General features: G+C 40.4%; 1 protein-coding gene across 2 annotated transcripts; it reads right to left on the reverse strand.

The window, feature by feature from the left end:
* Positions 1-2,559: 2,559 nt before the first annotated feature.
* Positions 2,560-20,822, reverse strand: man1b1b (mannosidase, alpha, class 1B, member 1b). Of its 2 annotated transcripts, none has more exons than XM_071481838.1 (14): positions 20,566-20,822; positions 19,590-19,709; positions 18,397-18,505; positions 17,723-17,841; positions 16,416-16,549; positions 16,243-16,343; positions 15,843-16,022; positions 15,569-15,717; positions 13,046-13,234; positions 10,612-10,802; positions 8,505-8,625; positions 6,611-6,805; positions 6,135-6,266; positions 2,560-4,807 (listed from the first exon to the last, which is right to left on the reverse strand). In XM_071481838.1, the coding sequence occupies exons 2-14, from the start codon at positions 19,692-19,694 to the stop codon at positions 4,601-4,603; spliced, it is 1,932 nt and encodes a 643-aa protein (XP_071337939.1). In that variant the 5' UTR covers positions 19,695-19,709; positions 20,566-20,822; the 3' UTR covers positions 2,560-4,600. The 2 variants fall into 2 exon arrangements, with proteins under 2 accessions (XP_071337939.1, XP_071337940.1); XM_071481839.1 differs by having other exon boundaries at positions 15,843-16,019; positions 20,566-20,705.
* Positions 20,823-22,022: the final 1,200 nt, after the last annotated feature.

The following is a 22,022-nucleotide window of genomic DNA, read 5'->3' on the forward strand; positions in this document are numbered from 1 at the left end:
CGACTGCAGCCGTCCTTTCATCAGAACAAAGCTCTTTGACATGTGTTCCACATTCATATATTTAGATCCCATTCCACAGCATCAGGACAAAGATCACACTTAAGATTGAGAGGACAATGTTTGACACACAACACAAAAACAACAGAGCTCTTTGAACAATGGTATTTTCAGGATTCCAGTTTCTACTCTCAGAAAATATCAACCCCCCCCAGCAGAGATTCTGCTCTGTCAGAACCTCAGCAAAGTACAGCTCAAAATGCTCCACCAGACACTCAGCGCCTCCCCTCCGTGGACTTGACAGGAGGCTGCTGAGTTCTGCTTCATTCTTTCACAGAAAACAGGTGTAATCAGCTTGGAGTCAGTTACAGTGGATCCTAATGGTGACAAGTTTCATGTCTCAGCCTCTGTCAAGATGTAAGATGTATCTGATGTAGACGTTTTACAGCCATCTTTCAAGCCTACAGGGGAGGGTTGATGCTGAAGAGACAGATCTTGTTAAGAAATACAGAACTATGATCCTGTATTGATGATTTTAATGCTCGAGTTGTAGTTGTATCGACCACCAGCTTCCATTTCCAGTAAAAATCGAACATAATGTGAACATTATATTGAGCAACGCAATGTTTAAACATAACAGTATCTGTAAACCACTTCATCATGTTTGTCCATGAAAGTACATGACAATCAAATTGACCACATCACCCATTAGCCCAAGATCATTTTACCAGAAGCATGACACAGAAGGGCAGTGTATGTTCACACAGTAACAATATTCCTCAGCCCTTAATGGGGGCCTCCCACCCCAACTATACGCAGATGGAACTCCAGACTCACATCTCTTTTTAAAATCACGTTGTAAAACCTGCATTATAGCTGTACTTTATGAGGGTCTAAATGAGGTTTCAATCTTTCCACTCTGGCAAATGACACTTTAATGTGCGTTCTGGTGATACCACTGTAAATTAACTTGACAACAGGTTGTTGGGCCCTGATCATGAACAAGAAGACTTGTCAAATCCGGCTGTAAACAGTAAAACCTCACAGCTGTAGGCATCTGTGTCAAAAAGCAGTCTGTTGGGTGGCTGCACCTAATACAGAAATCAGACATCAATGACCCTAAATCTAAAAATATTAGCATCAGTCACCCACACCAGTGACACTGGTATCAAAAGCGCTGAAAATATCTCCTTTGTTAGTTTTTCCTGAAAAGATGTGGTTTTGGAGAAATGGCTTTTCATCGGTAAAAACAAAAATCAAACACCAGGGTTGATCATATTTTCAGCATCTTTGGCTCAGGAATTATGCTGAAACACATCTACGCAGGGATCACGCAGAGCCCCTGCAGGCAGGGTTTATGGAAATCTAACGACTGCTTTGAGGAACTGCTGGAAAAATTCAATCCTCATTTCACTGTCCTACTGTAAAAATACTCACACCTGCAGTTAAGATGAACGGAGAGGAATGGACGTTAACGTTTTGAATGTTGTCTGAAGCAACATTAAAGGCACATGTGAGGAAAAACACAGAATATACTAAATGAGTTTGGTCTCAATTCAAATTCATAACGTTTTTGACAGAAACGGCTACAAGTAGAGCTATGATGTAAACTAACAGTGTTTATAGGAATGACTGCGAGCTGCTCTTTAACGGATACAAGAACTAAACAAAATGCACAATCCAAGCTGTTGGGATCGCTGCAAATATAACTTAAGATATACACTAGAAATCAATATATTATACCAGATTTACATGTAAGATCTAACACTTAATTTCTCTCAGCTCAAAGAGAAACAAACACAAAACCTTAACAAGGAAGATGATAAAAGAGGAATAAAATGGAACATTCAGTGTGCCCCCACACCCGCCACCCACCCTTCACCCCCATCAAAACAAATTAAATCACTGATGCTCTGAACCCATTGATATCCTCATAAAACAAAAGCTTCACAGTTTATAAAATCTGCTGCTTGGCAACAACTGGGATAAAAGCAAGTTCATCTGTGTCCCCTGTAGAGACTGGTGCTGCATTCATGTCATATGGGAAAAACAGCTGGGAAAAACATTAGGTTTGTTGTGGAGCTAGCCTTACGTGCCTGACTTGAGTTTTGAGTAGGACTGGTATAATTTATCAGCAGCATAACATCCCCCACACCTGACATTTCCTTGTTGATGATATCAGAGATCTGAGTTTATCACCATGTTCACACCATGGATAACCAGTCGTTTCCTGAAAAGCAGATGGCTGCTTGCCACCGTGCTGCAATCACGCCTAACAACAAGTGTAAAACTGAGAAACTGCTTCCAGCCTCTGAGCAGCCTGCAGGGCTTCATGCCAATTACTAGATAAAGATTTATTTACACATTTTCAAGCTCTGAATGAAAGCTGTATAACAAGACAGGCAGTTGTGAAGCAGAAATAATGTATGAGTGGGTGTTGTGTACCCAGTGTGTTTGTCATTTTAAATTGAGATTTTGACATTTATTGTGATAATAGGACATTTTCTGGAAAAGCAATTAAGAAACAGATTATTAATAAAGTAACCAAAAAGAATCGTCGTGTTTTTGGCTGATCCAGCAACAGATTATTAACAAGTTAAGGTGCTTCATTATATTGATACAAAAAAAAAGTAGTTCTGATTATGAATTTGTAACATTACCCATAATGATCTAATCCAACCAGAAGTAAATGACAGCTACTTCACTGCTGATAGTAGTGGTAGAAGGTTTTAGAACTTGATTCACTATACAGTTTGGAGGTACTTGAGTACTTGCCACTACTTGACTTTATTCACTCCTTTATTCACATGAAGATTTTGAAGGCAAAACGTACAGTATGATCAGCGTGTAGCTGCTTTAAAAATTAAATTACTCGTATTTGAGATTAGCGCCAGCTCCACAAGCTGCAACATTAAAGGTCCCACATTTTACAGAAGATACGGTCAGAGCCTCTCTCTGATTGGCTGACTGTTTTCTAAGTGACACACAGCCAGGCCAAAGACAGGTAACGGATTGTAGCCTACTACTGGAGCTTCATAAATCTCACCTGTAAAGCCAATGGTCAGTCAGCATCGATATGAGCTGAACAAGCCGTCAGATTTAGATTAAAATGCTCTGGTTATGCACCGGAGCCTCAAGTGTTTCTTATTGGGTGTATTTTAAAGGGCTCATATGTTGTAATTAATGGCTTAAATAATTTACAAACACATTGCTGTATAGTTTTTTACACAGGTCGTTAGGACAACTTCTGGGTTGCTAGAATGCAAAAAATCCATTTGGTCCATATATAGGCCTTTGAATGGAGCCATATGCACTTTAACCCTCAATACATTTAGCTCATAATGCTTCAGGACATTTACTCAAAGGATCTAAATTCTGCTTCCTGCACTGACAAATAGTATGTTGAGAAAATCTTGACAAGCGGACAAATTAATGCTCCAACCCTATAATAAATGTTTCATCTGTTAAACCTCTCTGTTAAACATGACTGGTCAGTGACATCCACTTTCCAAACAGTGATTTCTCCTTGACCTGAGGGGACTGAACAGTATTTTCATGCTCTAAAATCCCCCCACGTCGTCTGTGACATGAATACAGCATAGCACAGCGAACACATAAATGCTCAGGCCCCGTCAGGAAGCTTCAGCATCTCATGACTATATACAGTGTGATGAGGAATTAGTTTTTTCCTCGTTTCCCTGCAAGAGTCCACGGAGGTGTACTGCATTCACTTGAGGAAAAAAAAAGTGAATGCTTTACACTTCCATAAGAGTCACACCAATATACCAACATGTGAGCAGGGCGGTCAGGTTCCAGGCAGCAGGCAGTGGTTGGTTTCAGTTCAGACAGCTTGTGGCTGCTTTCAGGGAACATGATGCTACAAAGGCAACCAGCCTCCTGTCACCCCCAGCAGCGGGGTCGGACCACCAGATACTGGCTTTGTGTCACAGTGGATTACATTCTGTTTCAGAAACCTTTCCTCTGTTATAAGAATCACAATGCAGGGGTTAAGGTTTTTGAGGGACTTTTTTCTGGTGTGGTCATTTTTAAACAATAATTAGCAAAATATGAGCTATGAGGAGATTTAAACTGAAAACATTAGCCTCAGCCTTCAAACACACGTTTCAGTCCAGCCCACAGACCTCCTCTCTCCCTCAACATGTGATGAAGGCAGCTTCAGTTCAAGTCACAGTCAGGTTCGTCTTCAGTACTGATGCTACCTGGCTGTTACAAAGGACTCAAACTGTCCTCTGCTTCTCCAGCATGAACTCTGTCACTACCAGAAATCCACACGTCAAATGTCAAACGTCAAATTAATAAACAAACGAGGCTCTTGTTATTTTTTCATGGCTGTTAACTTGCAGCAAACAATTGTTTCAGCCACTAAAGAGGAGGCTTTTTCCATCTGTGTTGTTTTGGCAGAGTTCACTCACTGAGACGAATTGATCATCTTGGTGTCAGACCAACCCTGAGATGTTGATGATGTTGTGTTTATATGTGCCATTTGAATTTCTGTGTGTGTGCGTGTATGTGTGTATGTGTGTGTGTGTGTGTGTGTGTGTGTGTGTGTGTGTGTGTGTGTGTGTGTGTGTGTGTGCGTGTGTCATGCAGTGGAAGGCCATACAGGGAGAGGATGAGCTTCAGTGTTGAAGACATACTGGTCTAGGCTGATCAGGTTGGTGTCATCTGAGAAGAGCAGGTACAAATATTTCAGGGTCTCTCCCAGGAAGAAGCTCTCCATCTTGTCCCGGGGGCTCGGATATTCTGGGTCACGCACGTTATTGATGGAGGTGTAGCCCCCAGAGGAAACCTGAAACACATAGGCATTGGTCCACAGTCACACAATCAATTCCCTGTATTTTGCAACATAAACTACCACTTGGGTTGAAACAGGGTATTTACCAACACTAACAATAAACATGCACACAGCCACAGTTTAAGTGATTGGAATAAACTGCCTTTAAATAAATTCCACACTCTTCCACACTTTGCGAAGAAATAGTTCTCAAACTTTTTAACTGCCCAGTAATGTAAACCATTTTTTAAGAAGGCTTATTATGTCTGTGATTGGCTGCTTGAATAACAGCACACTGGAAAAGAGCCATTCAAAAACAGTTGTTCTGAATGGTTGTTTTGAAGCAGTGCAGTAGAAGTATGAGTGTTTGCAGTGCCGGTTTGTGTGAATATGGTATTTATTTGACTCTATCCATTAGAGTCAAGCTAATGATTTGTAATAGATCAGAGACAAACTGTGTCTTTTCCTCTTCCCACTGGATGCTGCACATGCACTTGTAACACATGAACATGCAGAAATGTCTTATACTGTCAACTACAGGAGACAATAATCAGCATTGAAGCTTGTGCTTTACACAACAAAATGTCTTGAACACACCACAAAACCAAATACTCTGTCTGAATGTGTTGGGTTCAGGTTGTAATAAGATGCATTTGTACGCGCTGCTCTCTGTCATCATCTGAGAAATTTCCAACCCTGGTTCCAGATAGAGTTTATGACTCCTATGCTTAGTACTCACATTCAAACGTAGCTTGGAAATGGCTCTGTAGATTTTTCCATTTCCAAACATTCAACTGAGCAAGAAGATGACAGCTACACTGAACATGCCTTCACTGATCACAAAGAAAACAAACCAGGTGACTGAACTTTTAAACTTTAACAACAAAACAATATAGATCACCTGATAAAATCCCAGTGAGTAATAATGAAAAGTTTTTCATTGTGAGCAGGTTACACACTGGATGAAAGGTCTCATTCAAGAGTCAAACATCCATCAACTTAGGAAAAAACTGATTTAAAAAAACAAACCAAAAAAACAAAAAAAAAACAAAGATAAAAGTCTGCCTACAATAACAGTCCTTGTTCTGTGCAAATGGTATTCAAAGGTTTATCTGAAGATGATATGAGGCCCCAGCAGTTACTGGCATTTACTAAAAAATTAATTTTCCACATGGTGTACTGTATATGCCGACGGTAGCTGTCACAGATGTTACTGAACCTTTTCATGTTGGGGACCTGAGACCACATCTGTATTTAATATGACTTTGTCCTACAGAAGTCCACCTAAGACACTGATCCTCAGTTCAGACAGACCAGCAAAGACAACCGTCATTTTACCAACCTTGGTGTACTTGTTAAAGTTTTGGAGAATCTCCCAACCCCAGTCCTGGTACTTGTGGTCCTTGGTAAACCTGTACATGTAGAAGAGACTCTCTACCGTCTCTGGTCGCAGAAGGTTGTGTCTGTCCGCAAGCTGTCACACAGAATACAAAGGAGATACAGACAACAAACAGTTTTAATATCAGCTTTATCTCCCTAAACCTTTGCAGGATTGTTTATTGTCACATTTTTGCATTTTACTGTGTAAAATATTTTTTCTGTATTTTCTCTTCATATCCTCATACAAAGACGTCTACCATCAGTCAAAGTTTGGCTCACATTTACTTTTTTCTGCAGGCATTCAGATGACACCCTTCTCAAGAATTACATAAAATAAGTTTGTAGGTACAACATTCTACATTTTTAAAAAGCACAATACTGCAAAAGTTCGAGCAGACAGCATGTGTACCCATTCCTACAACTCCACCTTCTACATACCTTCACATCGATGTCTCGTGTGCTGCCCTGATGCATGTTGAAGTGGACGATCTCTGGACTGAGGCCTGTCTCCATCTGGACATACATCTGGTAGCAGGTCTCCATTAGCTGTTTGGCCAGATCCATGTGATCAGCAGCCAGGCCGCTGTGAGCACCGAGGGCCAGAGTGCCCGGCAGGAAACACACTAGATGGTCCTGAGTGAACAGACAGCCTCGAATGAATGAACGATGAGTTCAACTGCATCATCTTCATCTCTGTAGCTTCCTGGCTGATCAGCATTTGTGGGATGACGAACTAAACTGAGTAATAACTTAAACCAAATTACAAACAAATTCCAGACTTTGCTGCTGTAACTTTATTTAAAACATGTTTTCAGATGTTTTTGTTTCAAATATCACGTGCCCATCAAGGCCCACTGAGTTTAACAAGTTTACACCACCTGACACCTACTGATAATTTCACTACAACTGTTAAATGTGCTCTGTCACATTTTTTAGCTTCAATTATATCAATCTGGGTACAGTGTTTGTATGTGGTACGAGCTTGTGTGTGTGTGTGTGTGTATGTGTGTTTGTGTGTTTGCTTTGATACTGATCACGTTAGGTGGTATTGGTGTTATCTTTGCTCATGTTGTCATGACGTGGTTCTTTTGATTTGTAAATGTATTGATGGTGACTTGATGGTTTTTACACCGTTTATAGGCTTTTTAGGCTAAAGAGTCATATGTTTCAGGTAACCCCAGCCTTCCTTCCTTCCTTCCTTCCTCTTCCATCATCAACACCACACTAGTTTTTTCTTTTAGTCGCTGTTGCAGTCAGTTTTGTGAAGACATTTTTTTGAGGTGCTTACTCCTCAAAGCACCAGGCTCTCTACTACAACATAGAAGTTAGCTGTAAAAATCTTGGTGTCATCTTTCATTACCAACTCGGCCTGAACAAGCATATTGACACATGTCCAGTCCTGTTTCTTGCAGCTCAGGAGACTCCAAAAAATCAGTCCTATTTAATCCAGTAGGAATATAGAGACTGTCATACATGCTTTTATTTCCTCTCATTTGGACGACTGTAACTCTCTCTGTACGTGTCTGAGCCAACAGAGTCTACATAAATTATAGCTTGTCCAAAATGCAGCAACCAGACTTCTCAACAAAACCGAAAGAAGACAGCACATTACTCTGATTGTAGTGTCTCTTCATTGGCTTCTGGTAAATTGTAGAATTGATTTTGAGATTTTATTGAGTAATTTTAAGGCTCACTTTGGACTTGAAATGGACTTTGCACTGAAATACATCTCAGATTTACTGAAACCATATGTGCCATGCTGCAAACTGAGGTCCTCAGCCAAAGCTCTGTTAGTCATTCCACAATCTCAGCTGAAAACCGAGGGTGACCGAGCCTTCTCTGGCCCCCACTCTTTGGAACAACCTCCCTGAGGAGATTTGACTGCAGACCTATTTTTATAGCTTCCTCAGGGCTTTGAGTCTGAATCTACTTCTTACTTCTTTAATCTATTATTATATTAAATAATTCTCCTGTTTCTTATTTTATCAATTAATTTAATCATTTTAGAATATTCTGTCTCATTTTTACTGAACCTCATTGTTGCATGTTTTCTCTTACATCTCCTCCCCAATGTTGTAAAACCTTTATATTGTTTGAAAATGTATTTATCATTTATTTTTTATTGTTCATCCGCAATTTGATTTTGTCTTGTAAGAGATTTGTAACTGTGTTGTGAAAGGTGCTATAGAAATAAAGCTTATTATTATATATTCTAATCCTTCAACTCCACACTGAATTTATCTGCTGACTGTCAACACTAGCTGACAAACTGCAACAGACTCAAACAACGTCCAGCAGGAGAAACCTGAGGATGGTTTTTTATATTACTGACCATTTTAGGGCTGAACTGTCCGTGTGAGACCTCTCCAACAAAGGTTAGGCCATTAGGAGAAGACGTCTGCAACAGGTTCTTCTTTACACCCTCTATTGCCTGCAGGTAGTCCTCCAAGAGCCTTAGAACACACACACACATACACACACACACACACACACACACACACACACACACACACACACACACACACACACACAGAGTAAATGAATATCTGATAGGGATGCACTGTGAGCTCAAACATTTAGCTGACAAGTCAAGTAACATAATATTGTAATAAAGGGTTGACAACAATTTTAGTTGCTAATATCTCATCATTTGGTCCCAGCTTCTAAATACAACGATTAACTGCTTTTCTTTCTCTTATCTGATACTGATTTGTTTGTGCTGGACACTGGCGAATTATTTTTATTTTATTTTATATATTTTTTTGGACATTTTTTGCCTTTATTGACAGGATTGTAGAGAGTAAAGACAGGAAAGGGGCAGAGAGAGGGGGAATGACACGCAGGAAAGAGTCGGGCCAGTTGGGAGTCGAACCGGCACTTGGCTGCTAAGAGCCGCCCCTCACTGGTGAATTTCTAATAACCTGAATACACAGATCCATTCACATAGTGGATCTGTGTATTCAGGTAGCAGTAAGGAAGTAAGGTGCTGGGCATCCAGAACAGCTTCAATGCCTCTTGTCATTGATTCTCAAAGTCTCTGAACTCTACTGGAGGATGATCACTGTTCTTCACTCCAAAATCTCCCATAGGTGTTCAACTGGGTCGAGATCTTGTGACTGTGAAGGCCATAGCATATGATTCACATAATTTTGTGACAAATATGTAAATATCACAAATATCAACTATGACCTTAATATTCAAATATTACAATATTATTCTCATTCCTACGCTCTCTTATGACAGCTGAGTGCTGAGTGCATTTTCAAATATGTTCCATGCACCCTTTGCCACAACCTTCTAAATTCACCACATCATTAAATAGGGCTGGAAATTATGGCTGACAGCTCACAGATATGTGAGGAAAACTCCTCCTCAGGAGACTGAGAATGTCAATGAAGGATGACAATGACTCCATCCACAGTTCATGAGGGGTCACTGAATGGTCCCTCAGCCAAAGTGACCATCAGGCTCTTGGTCACCAGTCTTATCTAGACCCTTCTCCTCATGGCAGTTTGGGCGGGTGGCCAGCTCTTGAAAGAGTCCTGGCTGTTCCTCCATTTAAGAATGATGGAGGCCACTGTGCTCTTGGAAGCCTTCAGTGGAGCAGAAATGTTTTGGTATCCTTCCCCAGATCTGAGCCTCGACACAACCCTGTCTCTGAGCGCTGCAGGCAGTTCCTCCCCCCCTCATGGTTTCTACTATGATATGCATTGTCAGTTGTGAGACCTTCTATAGACCTTCTATATACACAGACTGTATATAAAAATGGACATAGATGGTGACTCCACTGGTTGTAAAAAGAAGTCTATTGTATTGAAGTCTATGTGAAAATGTCTCTACTATGTCTCTTCTTCAATACGACATGATGTTAATTTTTTTTAATTATTGTCCCATTTAGAGGAAAATAGACCATAAAACAGGGGATGCATTAGGGCGGGGCTACCGTGTGATTGACAGGTTTCTTCTGGTTTCAAAAAGCCAAGATGGTGACAGCCAAATTACAAACTTGAGGCTTCAAAATGCCTGTTCACAAACCAGTGAGTGACGTCACGGTGGGCTGACACTTGATGTAGACAGAATATTGTTGTTATTTATTACCATAAAGCACAGTATGCTTGTTTTTATAGTGGTATTAAATACTTGACAGTTTAAAGCAGTTTTCAATAAATTAGTGAATTTAAAAGTACATGGGTTCTGTTTTTTTTTTTTTTTTAAATTGTGGTATCGAATTAGTATCGAGAATCGTGGAAAATCACAGGTATTGGTATCGACTACTGAAATTCTGGTATCGTGACAACCCTAGTGTAGACTGATGAGGTAAAAAATGATTATTCTTTTATTTTTGCGTAAGGCTGTAAAATAACAAAATGTAAAAACAGTGAGGGGTCTGAAGACTTCCAAATAATAATAAAATACTGGGCATGTGTGGTCTGACTCACTGGTTCTCCTTCTTGCCTCCCTGGATCCACTGCTTCAGCAGGTATTCATAGTAACTGTCGGCTCTGGCTCCCAGTGTGTAGATGCCTTGATGGGTGAACTGTCCGTTGTTTGTGTTGATGAACATGGGCACAAGACCGTCCAGCTTGCCGTCTAGCTTGTGGACCTGATTCATAACCTCAGCCACAGCAGCCTGGAAAATCAAGGTGAGAGGTCAAATGAGTAAAAGCTGTGGGTATTTTATTGAGCATCTTGACAGTAAAAAATCCTAAATGACAAGAAAATGAATTCTAAATGTCAAACCCCCACATTTAACAAATTATCTTTCTACAATACAGACTCAAAAATCTCTTTAATCGCTTCCACTGAAAAATCTATTCCTGAAATATTTTAATAGCTGTGACCACTGTAAGAACGAAGACCTGACATGATTCAGTGGTCAACCAAAGCTAATACCACTAGCAATTCCACTAAATCTCACAAACCAGCAAAAAAAAAAAAAAGTCTTACATAAAGGAGCTGGAGAGAAGCAATATGTTGCCATCTTAGTGCATATGTTTGTTTTCAAAAAGGTAAAAACTTTTTTCTGGGTACAAAAAACATCTGGACTCTTCTACATTAGAGGAGTAACTATTGGCACAACTACTTATAGAGAGGAATGAAGATCAATTTTACGCTGCACTATTACATTGTGCATACAGTATTCACTACACTCTAGCAAATATATCTGATACACTCTCTGTGTCCTGTCATTGTAGATTTTTGCTAAATCTTACAGACAGGCAATATTTCTGGAGAAGGGTCAAGCTAAGCTAGGAATGGCTGCCAGTGGTACCTCCAGGTGAGCCGCACACTCGAACAAAAACAACTGTTAATGTTGGTGGGTGGGACACTAGTTAGTTACTGCATGTCTGTGTTGTATCGATGGGTGTGTGATCTGGTGGGTTGAGGGTGAAACCCTGTGCATATTAGGCCCTTGTGCTGAAGCCTCTAACTAGAGTGTGAAAAGAAGCAGCTGGGGAATCTGTGTGCACTTCAGGAAACACTGAGAACATGAAAAAATGATAGAAACCCATAGTCTGCAACAACAGGAGTCCTCACCATCCACTTCCACTTCCAACAGAACTTTGTACACTAAAAACTATTGAAGACCATTTAACTGTGTTTTTCAGTGACAAGAACATATGATTATGTAATGACTATGATTGATTCATTTTAACAATCATAATTTCCTCCGACTTGCAGTTTTTAAATATTACCAGAATTTATTGCAAAGGATGTGGATGTTTTTCAGAACAGCTGCAGCTCATTCAGCCATTCTGCTGCAGTAGTCACACCAGAACTGGGCTGTAGGTTTCATGAGACTCAACATGGCTGGGTGGTGCTGCTGCAACCAGATTAAAGTTGGAAGGTGACAGGGTTTTGACTGTTTCAGTTTACTACAGATGACTGGGTGTCTAGAATGTGAAATGCATTGCCTGAGAATCCCTTGCGCACAGAATCAGTGTGATTTTTTCCTGTGTCTTCTCAAAAGTTGCTTTGCTCTGGGGGATTCATGCAGCTCTTTGGACTAAGGCACGTACCATGTTAACAAGACTTCTTGAATGTGACCCATCTCTTGTGACCCACAAAATTATTAGCCTGAGGTTGACAGCTAGCCACAGTCCGATGGGAGAGGTGACCATGGCTGCTGCAAGGCAATGAAAGCAGTAGCTGATATCACACCCAAAAAGTATCAATGCATAAAAGATGAAACTAGAAAAATCTAATCCACCAAGTCTACACAAGAAGCTTTCTAATTCTGTGGAGGGCTTGCCATGCTAGCAGACCTGTGAGGCAGTAATACTAATGGCACACAGGTCCTTCCTTACCACAGAAGAAGAGGAAGCTGAGGGTGGGGGCCAAGGGTGGGGGCCATGGGAAAGACAGCACTGCTCAGAAAGTCTTCACTTCCTTCCCATTTTACATAGCAGCTTTATGCTAAAATCATTTAAATTCATTTTTTTCCTCATCAATCTACACCCAATACCCGATGATGAAAACAGAATTTCAGGATCTGTTGCAAATTGATTAAAAAGAAAAAACTGAAATATCACAACTTATTGGGACTTTGTCACCTTCAGCTGTAATTCATCAGCCTCAGTTTAGTGTTCTGCTTAATGCAGGACTGATACCAGCACTCAACCATTATGAGTGATTTGAACGATCTTTGGGAACTGCTAAGTTCATACTGCATAGCAGATTTAAAACAGCACCTACAGCTCAAAGTGGTATCTCTCAGTGTTGCTTTTAAGTGCCACAATTTTAAGATAGAAAAACAAACTGACATCCAGCTGTGTCAGCAACAGTACAGATGGAAAGCTGAGCCTAAGTGCCTCAAAACCTGCAGGTCAGACCCTGGATCCACATGGTTGTATGTGTTGGTCAGTCGGTCACCTCATACTGTGGGTCCTGGGTGAGGCGGCTGAGCTCTCTGAACTCCAGCTGGATGCTTGTGACCTCAGCCACGGTGCTGTCCGAGGTCCAGCGAGGGGGGTGGGCTGTACCTTTCCCGATGTTCACATCAGAGTAGGGGATCTTGGACGGGGTGTTGAAGGCTGGCATCAGCCTGGAGCCGATCTCTTTCTGTGGAGGAAGAACAGAGATTACGTGCTGACATCTGCAGCTGAAAGGCTCTGAAAAGCAGAAGTGACACTGCCCACGATGACTGACTTTAATTACATTTGTAAAAAAATATGGGTGGTGCGCAGCTTTCCGGTGTGCAGTGTTTCCCCTAGGTTGACAGCTGGAGGTGGGGGCTGGGGGGGGTGGTTGTTCGCTGTCCATCTTTGGTTTTAAAGGAATTTACAACCCATTGGTTTGTGAACTAGTGTTTTGCTGCCATCTTGGTTTTTTTAAACAAACCATATTTGAACGAGAGGGTGGAACTGGGGAGGAGCCAGGGCTGGACACACGCCCATCTATACCAGCAACCTGACTGCACCAGGCTCTCAGCTGCGCTGTGCTAAGTTGTTACTAACAAAGTTAGCTTTCATAATTCTAGGTAAGTGTCAAAGTAATGAAATGCAGCAGATGTTGGTCGTGACTGATGTATGTTGTCTAATCCAAAGGGTGCAGGGACGGGGCAGGGCTAAGGCAGGGGTCCGCAAACTTTACTTTCAAAAGAGCCGTTTGTGCTCCCTCTCCCACCAAATAAAATTCTTCTGGAGCCACAAAACATATTTGACTCGTAAAATGAAGATAACACACCTGATAAAGTCTCATATATAGTAATATAAAGTAATTGTTATAAAGAAATAATTTATGTTGCATTTATGATTTGTTTGTTTTTGAAGTATGACAATAGATGCTCTTTTTAATCTTAATGAACAACTCTTTCATGTATTCTCCATCCATGAACAGCTTTCCATGCCTCACTATCTCCTGCTACAAAACTAGCAGCAGTAGTTGAGTTTGGAGATTTGATAGTATATTTGTTCTGCTCAGCTTTCAGCAACAGTTCTGAAAACGCTCTTTTTCACCATCTCCAGCTTGGTACTTTTCGACAAATGCTGTGTGCTTTGTGTTCTGGAAAAGTCTTTCATTTTTAGTTGTTTGATAATTTCTTGTTGCATATTAAATATACAGGCAAGCCTGCATCGTTGCATCTGTCCACGCAGAATTAAACTCTCTATATTCCTCTGAGACTTTTCCTTTTCAGGATTTATCCATGGTTAGCTTACCTAGGGACTAGCCAAAGAGGCCGGGCCATAGACGTAGTAGGATGTGACGCATATTTTAGTTGACCAAATATTAAAACGTTTTTTATTTCAGTGTCACAGCATCATTTCAAACTCCAAGATAAGAGGTGTTCCCTTTCAGTGATTGTCCACTTTGCAACAAAATAAATAATTAATTAAAATACCAAACCACATTATTTATTTCCATATTATTGTTTTGTCAAAGCTACAGGGAGCCACTTCAGAGGGGCAGGTTGCTGACCCCTGGGCTAAGGTGATAGAATACATTTGTTGTATTTCCGCTCTTGGTCGGGACGGTTTTCCTGCACAGTTTACATGAGACAGTACTCTGATATCTGCGATACTGGTGACATGACCTGTCTGTCTGTCTCTATATCAAAGTTTGAGTGTTAAATCACACCCATAATATGCTCCATATTCCACTTCATCAAATGTGAAGATTTTCTGTTACTTTGTCTTAGATGATAGTAATCTGACTAAAAACAAAACAAGCCATCTGAGGACATCATGTTCATTAAGAAAATAATTAGATTACAGATTACTTGATAATGAAAATAAAAGTAAGTTGCAGCCATAAGTAATTCCTACACTAAAAAAAATTATTTAAAGGCCAATGGAAAATTTCTCCTCCAACACTTCATCCACTTTAGCAAAGTCAAAAACAACAGTTTGTGGAAGCTGGGACAGGAGGCTTAAACAGGGTTTAAGAGAATAAATACCACAGTTTAGGTGTAAGTAATGCAGGTGCCTGGCAACGACACAGACTTTTGTGAATGCAATAATGTCTTAAAAATGAATGGATCTTTTATAAAATATGGTTAGAGTTAGGGTTATTTATTTGATCAGTCAGGAGTTTCAGAAACTACTGGAAGCACGTCAGATGCTTACATGTTCATGTCTGTGTAGAGTTTAAAGATAAGTTAGAGTATCAGCCCTTTTTGTTTCATGGCTTTGATTTGAAAGTTGACTTTTTGTTTCTATTTGTTAGTCTGACTGACATCGACTGGCTGGTGGTGAGGAGTCTGACATGACAGGGATGCTTGAAACAAAGGCTCAAGTATTTTGAAAAAGTGCAGCTCTGTCTGCACAATTATTGGCAGTTTAATTGCATAGAGAATGTGCTGCCATCGGCTTTCTTCAGTGTGTTGAATATGTATTTGTATCATTTGTTCTTTAAGCAGCCATAACGGTTTTGAAATGAGAGCATTTGTTGACTCACAGCTTTGTCTAGGAACATGGAGTCTCCAGTCAGATGGTAGGTACTCAGCAGGCCCCCCAGGATGCGGATGGTGCTCTCAAACAGGTTGACATCTACATTCTTGTTGAATGTGAGCTCTGTGGCCACCCATGCCTTTGCTTCTTCAAATTCTGCAACACATTACAAAATTTTAATAATTAACACAAGATGATTTATCTGCAAGATCCCAGTTTTTCAGAGCAGCCTTTCAAGCATCCAGGAGATGAGATTTTTAGTGATCAAAGACACAGCCTACCCTCTTTAAGCCCTAGGATCCACATGGTGTCCAAGGCATCAATAAGCGTCAAACCCAGGCCAAACCACTCGCTGTAGGATTTGGAGATGGGCCTGAGCTCATCATGGCCCCAAGCAAAATCTTTATAACCCTTCCATGCATGTCTGAAAGCTTCCCGCACTGCCTCCAGCCTGCTGACTTCTTGAACACACAATACACACAAGACGACAGGTTAGTATCCCATCACAGTCTATAGAGTGATTCAGAAACAGAAGATGAAAATGCTGTAGTCCACAGTGGGTATTCGATTTTATGGTCAGGCTCAAACACCTCTGAGAAATTGTGATGCATTTTGTTAAAAGTGATACAATTACAAATGCTAATTCATTATTAACACAGAAAGTGGTAAAGCAGTAGATACCTGACTCTTTTGATGATTTGGCCTCTGGGTTGGCAGGTGAATCCTCCTTTTCCTTGGTGCCCTCTGTGGCCTGCTCAGTGTCAATTACCACTCCAGGCCAGCTGGAAGTCACCAGTGGATTTAGAAATGAACCTAGATAAAACTAATTTTGATTGTGAAACTTGAAGTCTCACCTGATGACTCCCTCCTCCTCCCCTTCTTTCTGGTCACCAGCTGGCTTGTCCTCTGCCACTGTATCTGAAGTGTTTCCTTTCCTCTGAAGACGGTTCTGAAGGACGGGCGGTCCTCTCCTATTGGATAATTTCCTCTATGACATAAACAAGAAACGTATTTTACCATTTAAATCGTGAATTCAAGTGAGCAAGTTATTAAGAAAGGAAAGCAGGTTGATCCATATAATATGTTCACGTTATGGGTGCAATCTTTACTATGACAGACTCATTTCACTGTTAAGTCATGACAGGATGACATTCACTTAATCTCACACAGTCTGGGACAGGGAAAACCCTAAATTACAGCACAGGTATGAAACATTCTGACTGGTTATAAATCAACAGCTGCTAAATCAGTGCACCAGGAATATTAAACTGAGCCTTTTTCTGAGCAACCAATAAAGTAACTTATAACCTAACCACATTAAACCGAGCTTGAAAAAATGAAAGATAATTTATAAAACCTCCCATATTAAACCTTTATAAGATAAAAGCGCTATAATGTACTTAGAGGTGACTTGATATTCAAACAAACTCTCGAGTCATGTTATGCCTTTCTTTCTTTCCTTGACCCCTTGACCTCATCCAGATACACCTGAGTGACAGTATTATCTATTATCACCCCCTGTTTTAAACATATTAGATGTCATAATGCACACTTCTCTCAAAGCCCCCTACACCAACATGTTTTAAGACATACAGATCATTCAGAAACTTTAAATTTTTTCACATTTTGTTACGTCTTATGCTAAAATAAAATAAAAATCCCTTTATCTATCTACACTCAATACCCAAATAATGAAAAAGAAACTGAATTTTACACATTTTTGCAAATTTATCAAAAAGGAAAAATTTAAATATCACATTGACACTTGTAATAACTGCATGACACTTGGAATTTAGCTCAGGTGCCTCCCATTTCTCTTGATCATCTTTGAGATGTTTTTTTACACCTTGACTGGAGTCCACCTGTGGTAAATTCAATTGATCAGACATGATCTTATATAAGGCCTCAAAGCTGACAATGCAGATCAAAGCAAAAACCAAGCCATGAGGTCTGAGGAACTGCCTGCAGAGCTCAGAGACAGGATTGTGTCGAGGCTCAGATCTGGGGAAGGTTACAAAAAATTTCTGCTGCATTGACGGCTCCCAAGAGCATGGTGGCCTCCATCATTCTTTAATGGAAGAAGTTTGGAACAACCTTGTGGTTCACAAGGTTTAGAAACCCTGTGCTACCCTTCAGAGAACAAAAGGAGAGAGACAAAAACCTGGGAGAGTTGTTCTGGCAGCGCCGGATGATCCTGTTTGATGGGCTCAGGCAGCACATGAGGGATGACGGGCTTCAGGACGCTGTTACTGTCTGTGTCTTGCTCTTCATCTGTAAGGCCTCAATACACATAACAAAAGACTAAGACAAGGAACCCCTTATATTTTCATTAAAATAACAATTTGCAGTTTCTGTGGAATAGTTTAAAAATCCAAATTGCTGTGGATGAGGCAGTTGATTGGTTTCTAGGTGATCCACAAGCTGTGCTGCACCTCTGCAATTTTTGCCTCATTAACCTCTATGAAAGGAATATGATGGTTCTGTAACTTCTGCATTATTAGTTATAGTTGGAGAATACAAGTACATGCTAAATTAATGCGCTATGGCTAATGAATGAATGAATACATTTGAAGAAATATTAATTTTTTATGTATGTTTGCCGCAGGGGTTGTATTTACGTCTTTTCACTTCGAACAACAACAAAATGTGTCATTTGCCAAGGAGTGCCCAAACTTCTACATACAACTGTATGCTTACTTGTCTTAGCTGCACATTTAAAAAATATAAAACACTAACTGCTTTATTAGCATTCAGCAACTCCAGCTCCTAGGAGGCCCCGACAACATGCCAGAAATAGGATCCCATGGGAGATGTTAAATGTATGAAGAGACTTACCTCTGAGGTGTTCAGTAACAGTAGGATAGGAAGCAATTCCACAAATAAACAGAAGGAGAAGGATGAAGAGAATGAGGCTCCGCTGCAGTCTGGACAGCTGCTTCCATTTCTGCAGAGAGAGATGGAGAGTAATGGCAGTTACTACCCAGTTCCTGCAGAATGTATATTCTTTAATGTAAATAATGACAAAAACATTCAATTAAAGAACATCTTTAGGCTACCAGGCATATAAGCAGACATATATGACCATTCCCATATGAGACCAGCACCACCGGCACTTACAATTACATAGAATTACACATACATACAACTGATAATTATAAATATACACTCATTGGACAGTATATTACGTACATCTAGCTAAAACTAATGCAGTTTAATACAACAGTCCTGCAATAAATCATCTTCCATGAATGTTGTAACGTTCACTTTTTAAGAAACTGTTTTAGAGAGTCATTGTAGTGTGTAGTGCTGTTGAGCTGTGATGCTCAGTTCCAAATATCAGTTATTGACCTCATTGACTGCTAATAATCAGTATCAGAATCGGCCCTGAAGAAACCATATCGGTCGACCCCTACATTAACACTCATGTTAAGTACACCAAGTGCACCAGCTTTCCCTGTAAAGGCAGCTACCTATCTATTTTTTTAAAGTAAAGCTTTGTGCTATTTGAACATCATGAAGAACAAGTCTGACATTGCTGTGAGTCTACAAAATAACAACTGCTGAACAAAAGTTGATCAATATGAACAAGAAGTAATGTTGTTATTAGCAGCTTCCCTCTCTTCTAAAGTTTTTATTAACAGGATCACAGGAATATCTCAAACATGGGATATCTCATGTCAACAATGTGATCACTCAAAGGAAAGACAAACATAAACATGGATGTGGAAAAAGCCCCAACAATGACACCTGGAAAGCTGTTGTATGAACTGAATGTTTCATCCTCGGCACTACACCCAACTCTTCATTGTGGCAGAGAAGAGAAGTGGTTTCACGCATTCTTCAGATCCACAATGTCTTTTTCCACAGATATACTGACAAGCATCAGCAACTAAGGCTAGTTATGGGAGAAGTAGGACACAATAGTTGTGTCCTTTATCAGGTCTTTGCAGGGTGGGAAACCAGAGCACTGTGAATATGAGAGAAGGGGAAATACTTCTAAGAGCAGATCATTGATGCGACCCACTTACCCTCCAGCAGGACTGCCTCCTCCACTGCTTACTGTTATTGTAACCTCCACTTCCTTGTCCAGTAAGGCTTATAGAGACATAGTCCTGTCGATATGGTGGGTGCATGTCTGTAACCCAGCCCTGGAGACAGACACACATTGAAGTGTAGCGTAAGTGAGAGGAGAGCTGGATGGAAATATTTGGCGAGCTGAAATTAACCCAGCCTCAAACAAGTAGGGGATCAAGATGTTGCTAGCATGTCAGCCTGGCTGGTAAACGTTGGTATGATTACAAACAAACACCAAAATGTCACATATTAAGAGCAGAGTTTCGCCCCTCTCAAACTCACTTTACATACGTTTGGCTTTATTTAGAGGTTTTGGCAATCACCTAAGTTGCTGTAACCTAAATCCACAGCGCATCTAGCCCCCTGGCTACGGCACATTTACCGCTAAGTAACATAATGCTCGGTTAATGCTCGTCCTGACTCATTTCTGGGAAAATGTAAGCATTTATGTTGATGGTCAACACAGCACAGCTAGCTAGATAAACAGCTATAATCCCATCTGCAAACACCACCATGCAAGGCAAAGTTTAATCAACAGGCTGACTTAATTAAGAGTGTTAACCTGAATGTAAACTGAATACTGATATTCATAGTTTATCCAGTAGATATAACTTTTACAGGTGGTACTGCACACAAATTAATTTGCCGTAACTACAGAATAACGTTGTTATGCCTTTCATACAAGAGGCTAAACTCTGGCGTAGCCCCTTTCACGGCTACCTCGTCTACGCGTCACTGGATACAAACACTGTATTAGCGGCACCACAGCACAACTGTGGACCGAGGCATAGCTTGAGGCCTAAAACAACCGATTCCAATGGTTAAATACTCGGAACACATTTAAATTAAAGTAGAAATATTCTTTGAAAATAATGTTTTGTTAAGGATTCAATGGGCGCCGAGAAAAATTTAAACATGTCCTGACATTACCTTGAAAAGTATCCAACGTTACATATGCGACCAATCTATTTCACCACCAGGAGAGTAACCGTGGCTAGCGGTTCAATAGCCGTTAGCTCAACGTTAATGAAATAGCCTCGGTGGTCTCCTCATGTTTAAAACACTTATTATTATACAGACGATTAAAAAAGGCTGCTAGTTGAATGTTGTCCACTTGTAGCATTGGACGTGATGCTGCTCGCTGACAACAAATGGTACAGATGCATCCATGCTGCCTTCACTGACTTACTCGAAATATGGTAAAGGTAAACATCACCAACAGTACACTATGGTCTCTTAATGATAATGTTTCAAAAGACATTAATTCAAAACACTCCTTCTGTTTTAGTCATTCTGACACGGACAGTATTTTTTCTGTTGCTTTTATTGCATCATATGAGGTTATTACAAATTAGTTGGGTCCTCAGTTGTGTCAGATGGGTCAATGTAGTGCCAGTTGTCCTCAGTTCAAGTTCAAGCTCTTGATCATGTACCTGATCATGAGGAGGAGGTGCGAGTGCAGGATGAATGTGCAATAGAGGAGAAAGTGTTTTAGAATAGAGGACAATACTGACTGTGATCCAGACGATGATGGAGAGAGTTCTGATGATGAAGAGGAAAAATTTTGCCAAAAATGGCAAAATAACATTGTTTTCAATCCCCTATGAAAGACAGGGTAGAGAACAATCACAAAATATAATCAGAAGTACCCCAGGTCCCACAAGGTCTGTAGCTTCACGTGGCAAAGATGTACAATCTGCCTTCCAAGCTTTTTATACCACTGCCTATAGAAAAGATCATGATTGACATGACCGTGATGGTTGATGGACCGTGACGTGTTTGGGAACAGCAGGAGGAAGACTGACACATGTCATTTCCATGCTTACATGGGGCTGCTGGTACTTGCTGGGGTACACAAATCCAATGATGAGGCCACTTCTAGTTGCTGAAACAGGCTGGGCTATTGTCCATGCTACTATGTCACTTCAAACCTTGCATTTTTTTCGAGACTTATTCAATTTGACAATTGTAAGACAAAATTGGGTCATTGTGAGAAGGACAAACTTGCAAATGGGTGAAAGGCTTGCCACTGGCTTACAATCCTGGACTCTAGGTCAGGGTAAATGAATGGCTGGTCCCATTCAGAGGTGTCTGTCCATTTAGACAGTACATTCCCAGTAAGCTTGGAAAATATGCCATCAAAATCTGAAATCTGGGCTGCTTGTGATGCATCAAACAGCTGTGCAAGGAATAAGCAAATATATACAGGTATACTTTTTTCATAGGAAAGTTTATGTAGTCAGTTTTGACCCACAACATGTAACAAAAAAATGCTCATTTTCACATACAAGAAAATACAAACAAGCTTTTTTGGGAGTTAGTTAGTTTATTATCAGCTTCTCACAGACTGATAATATATTTGCCTATTCTGTTCATTATAATCAATA

The sequence above is a fragment of the Trachinotus anak genome, unplaced genomic scaffold (genome assembly GCF_046630095.1).
Source record: "Trachinotus anak isolate AG129_WGS33_773 ecotype Australia unplaced genomic scaffold, CSIRO_AGI_Tana_v1 ptg000008l, whole genome shotgun sequence".
Taxonomy (NCBI): Eukaryota; Metazoa; Chordata; class Actinopteri; order Carangiformes; family Carangidae; genus Trachinotus; species Trachinotus anak.

Coding starts and splice junctions, on each gene's coding strand:
- man1b1b (XM_071481838.1), bottom strand. CDS start 19,694: ATGCACCCACCATATCGACAGGACTATGTCTCTATAAGCCTTACTGGA. Junction 15,718..15,842: donor GATCCTAGGGCTTAAAGAGG/GTAGGCTGTGTC, acceptor AATGTGTTGCAG/AATTTGAAGAAGCAAAGGCA. Junction 8,626..10,611: donor GGAGGCAAGAAGGAGAACCA/GTGAGTCAGACC, acceptor GTGTGTTCTAAG/GCTCTTGGAGGACTACCTGC.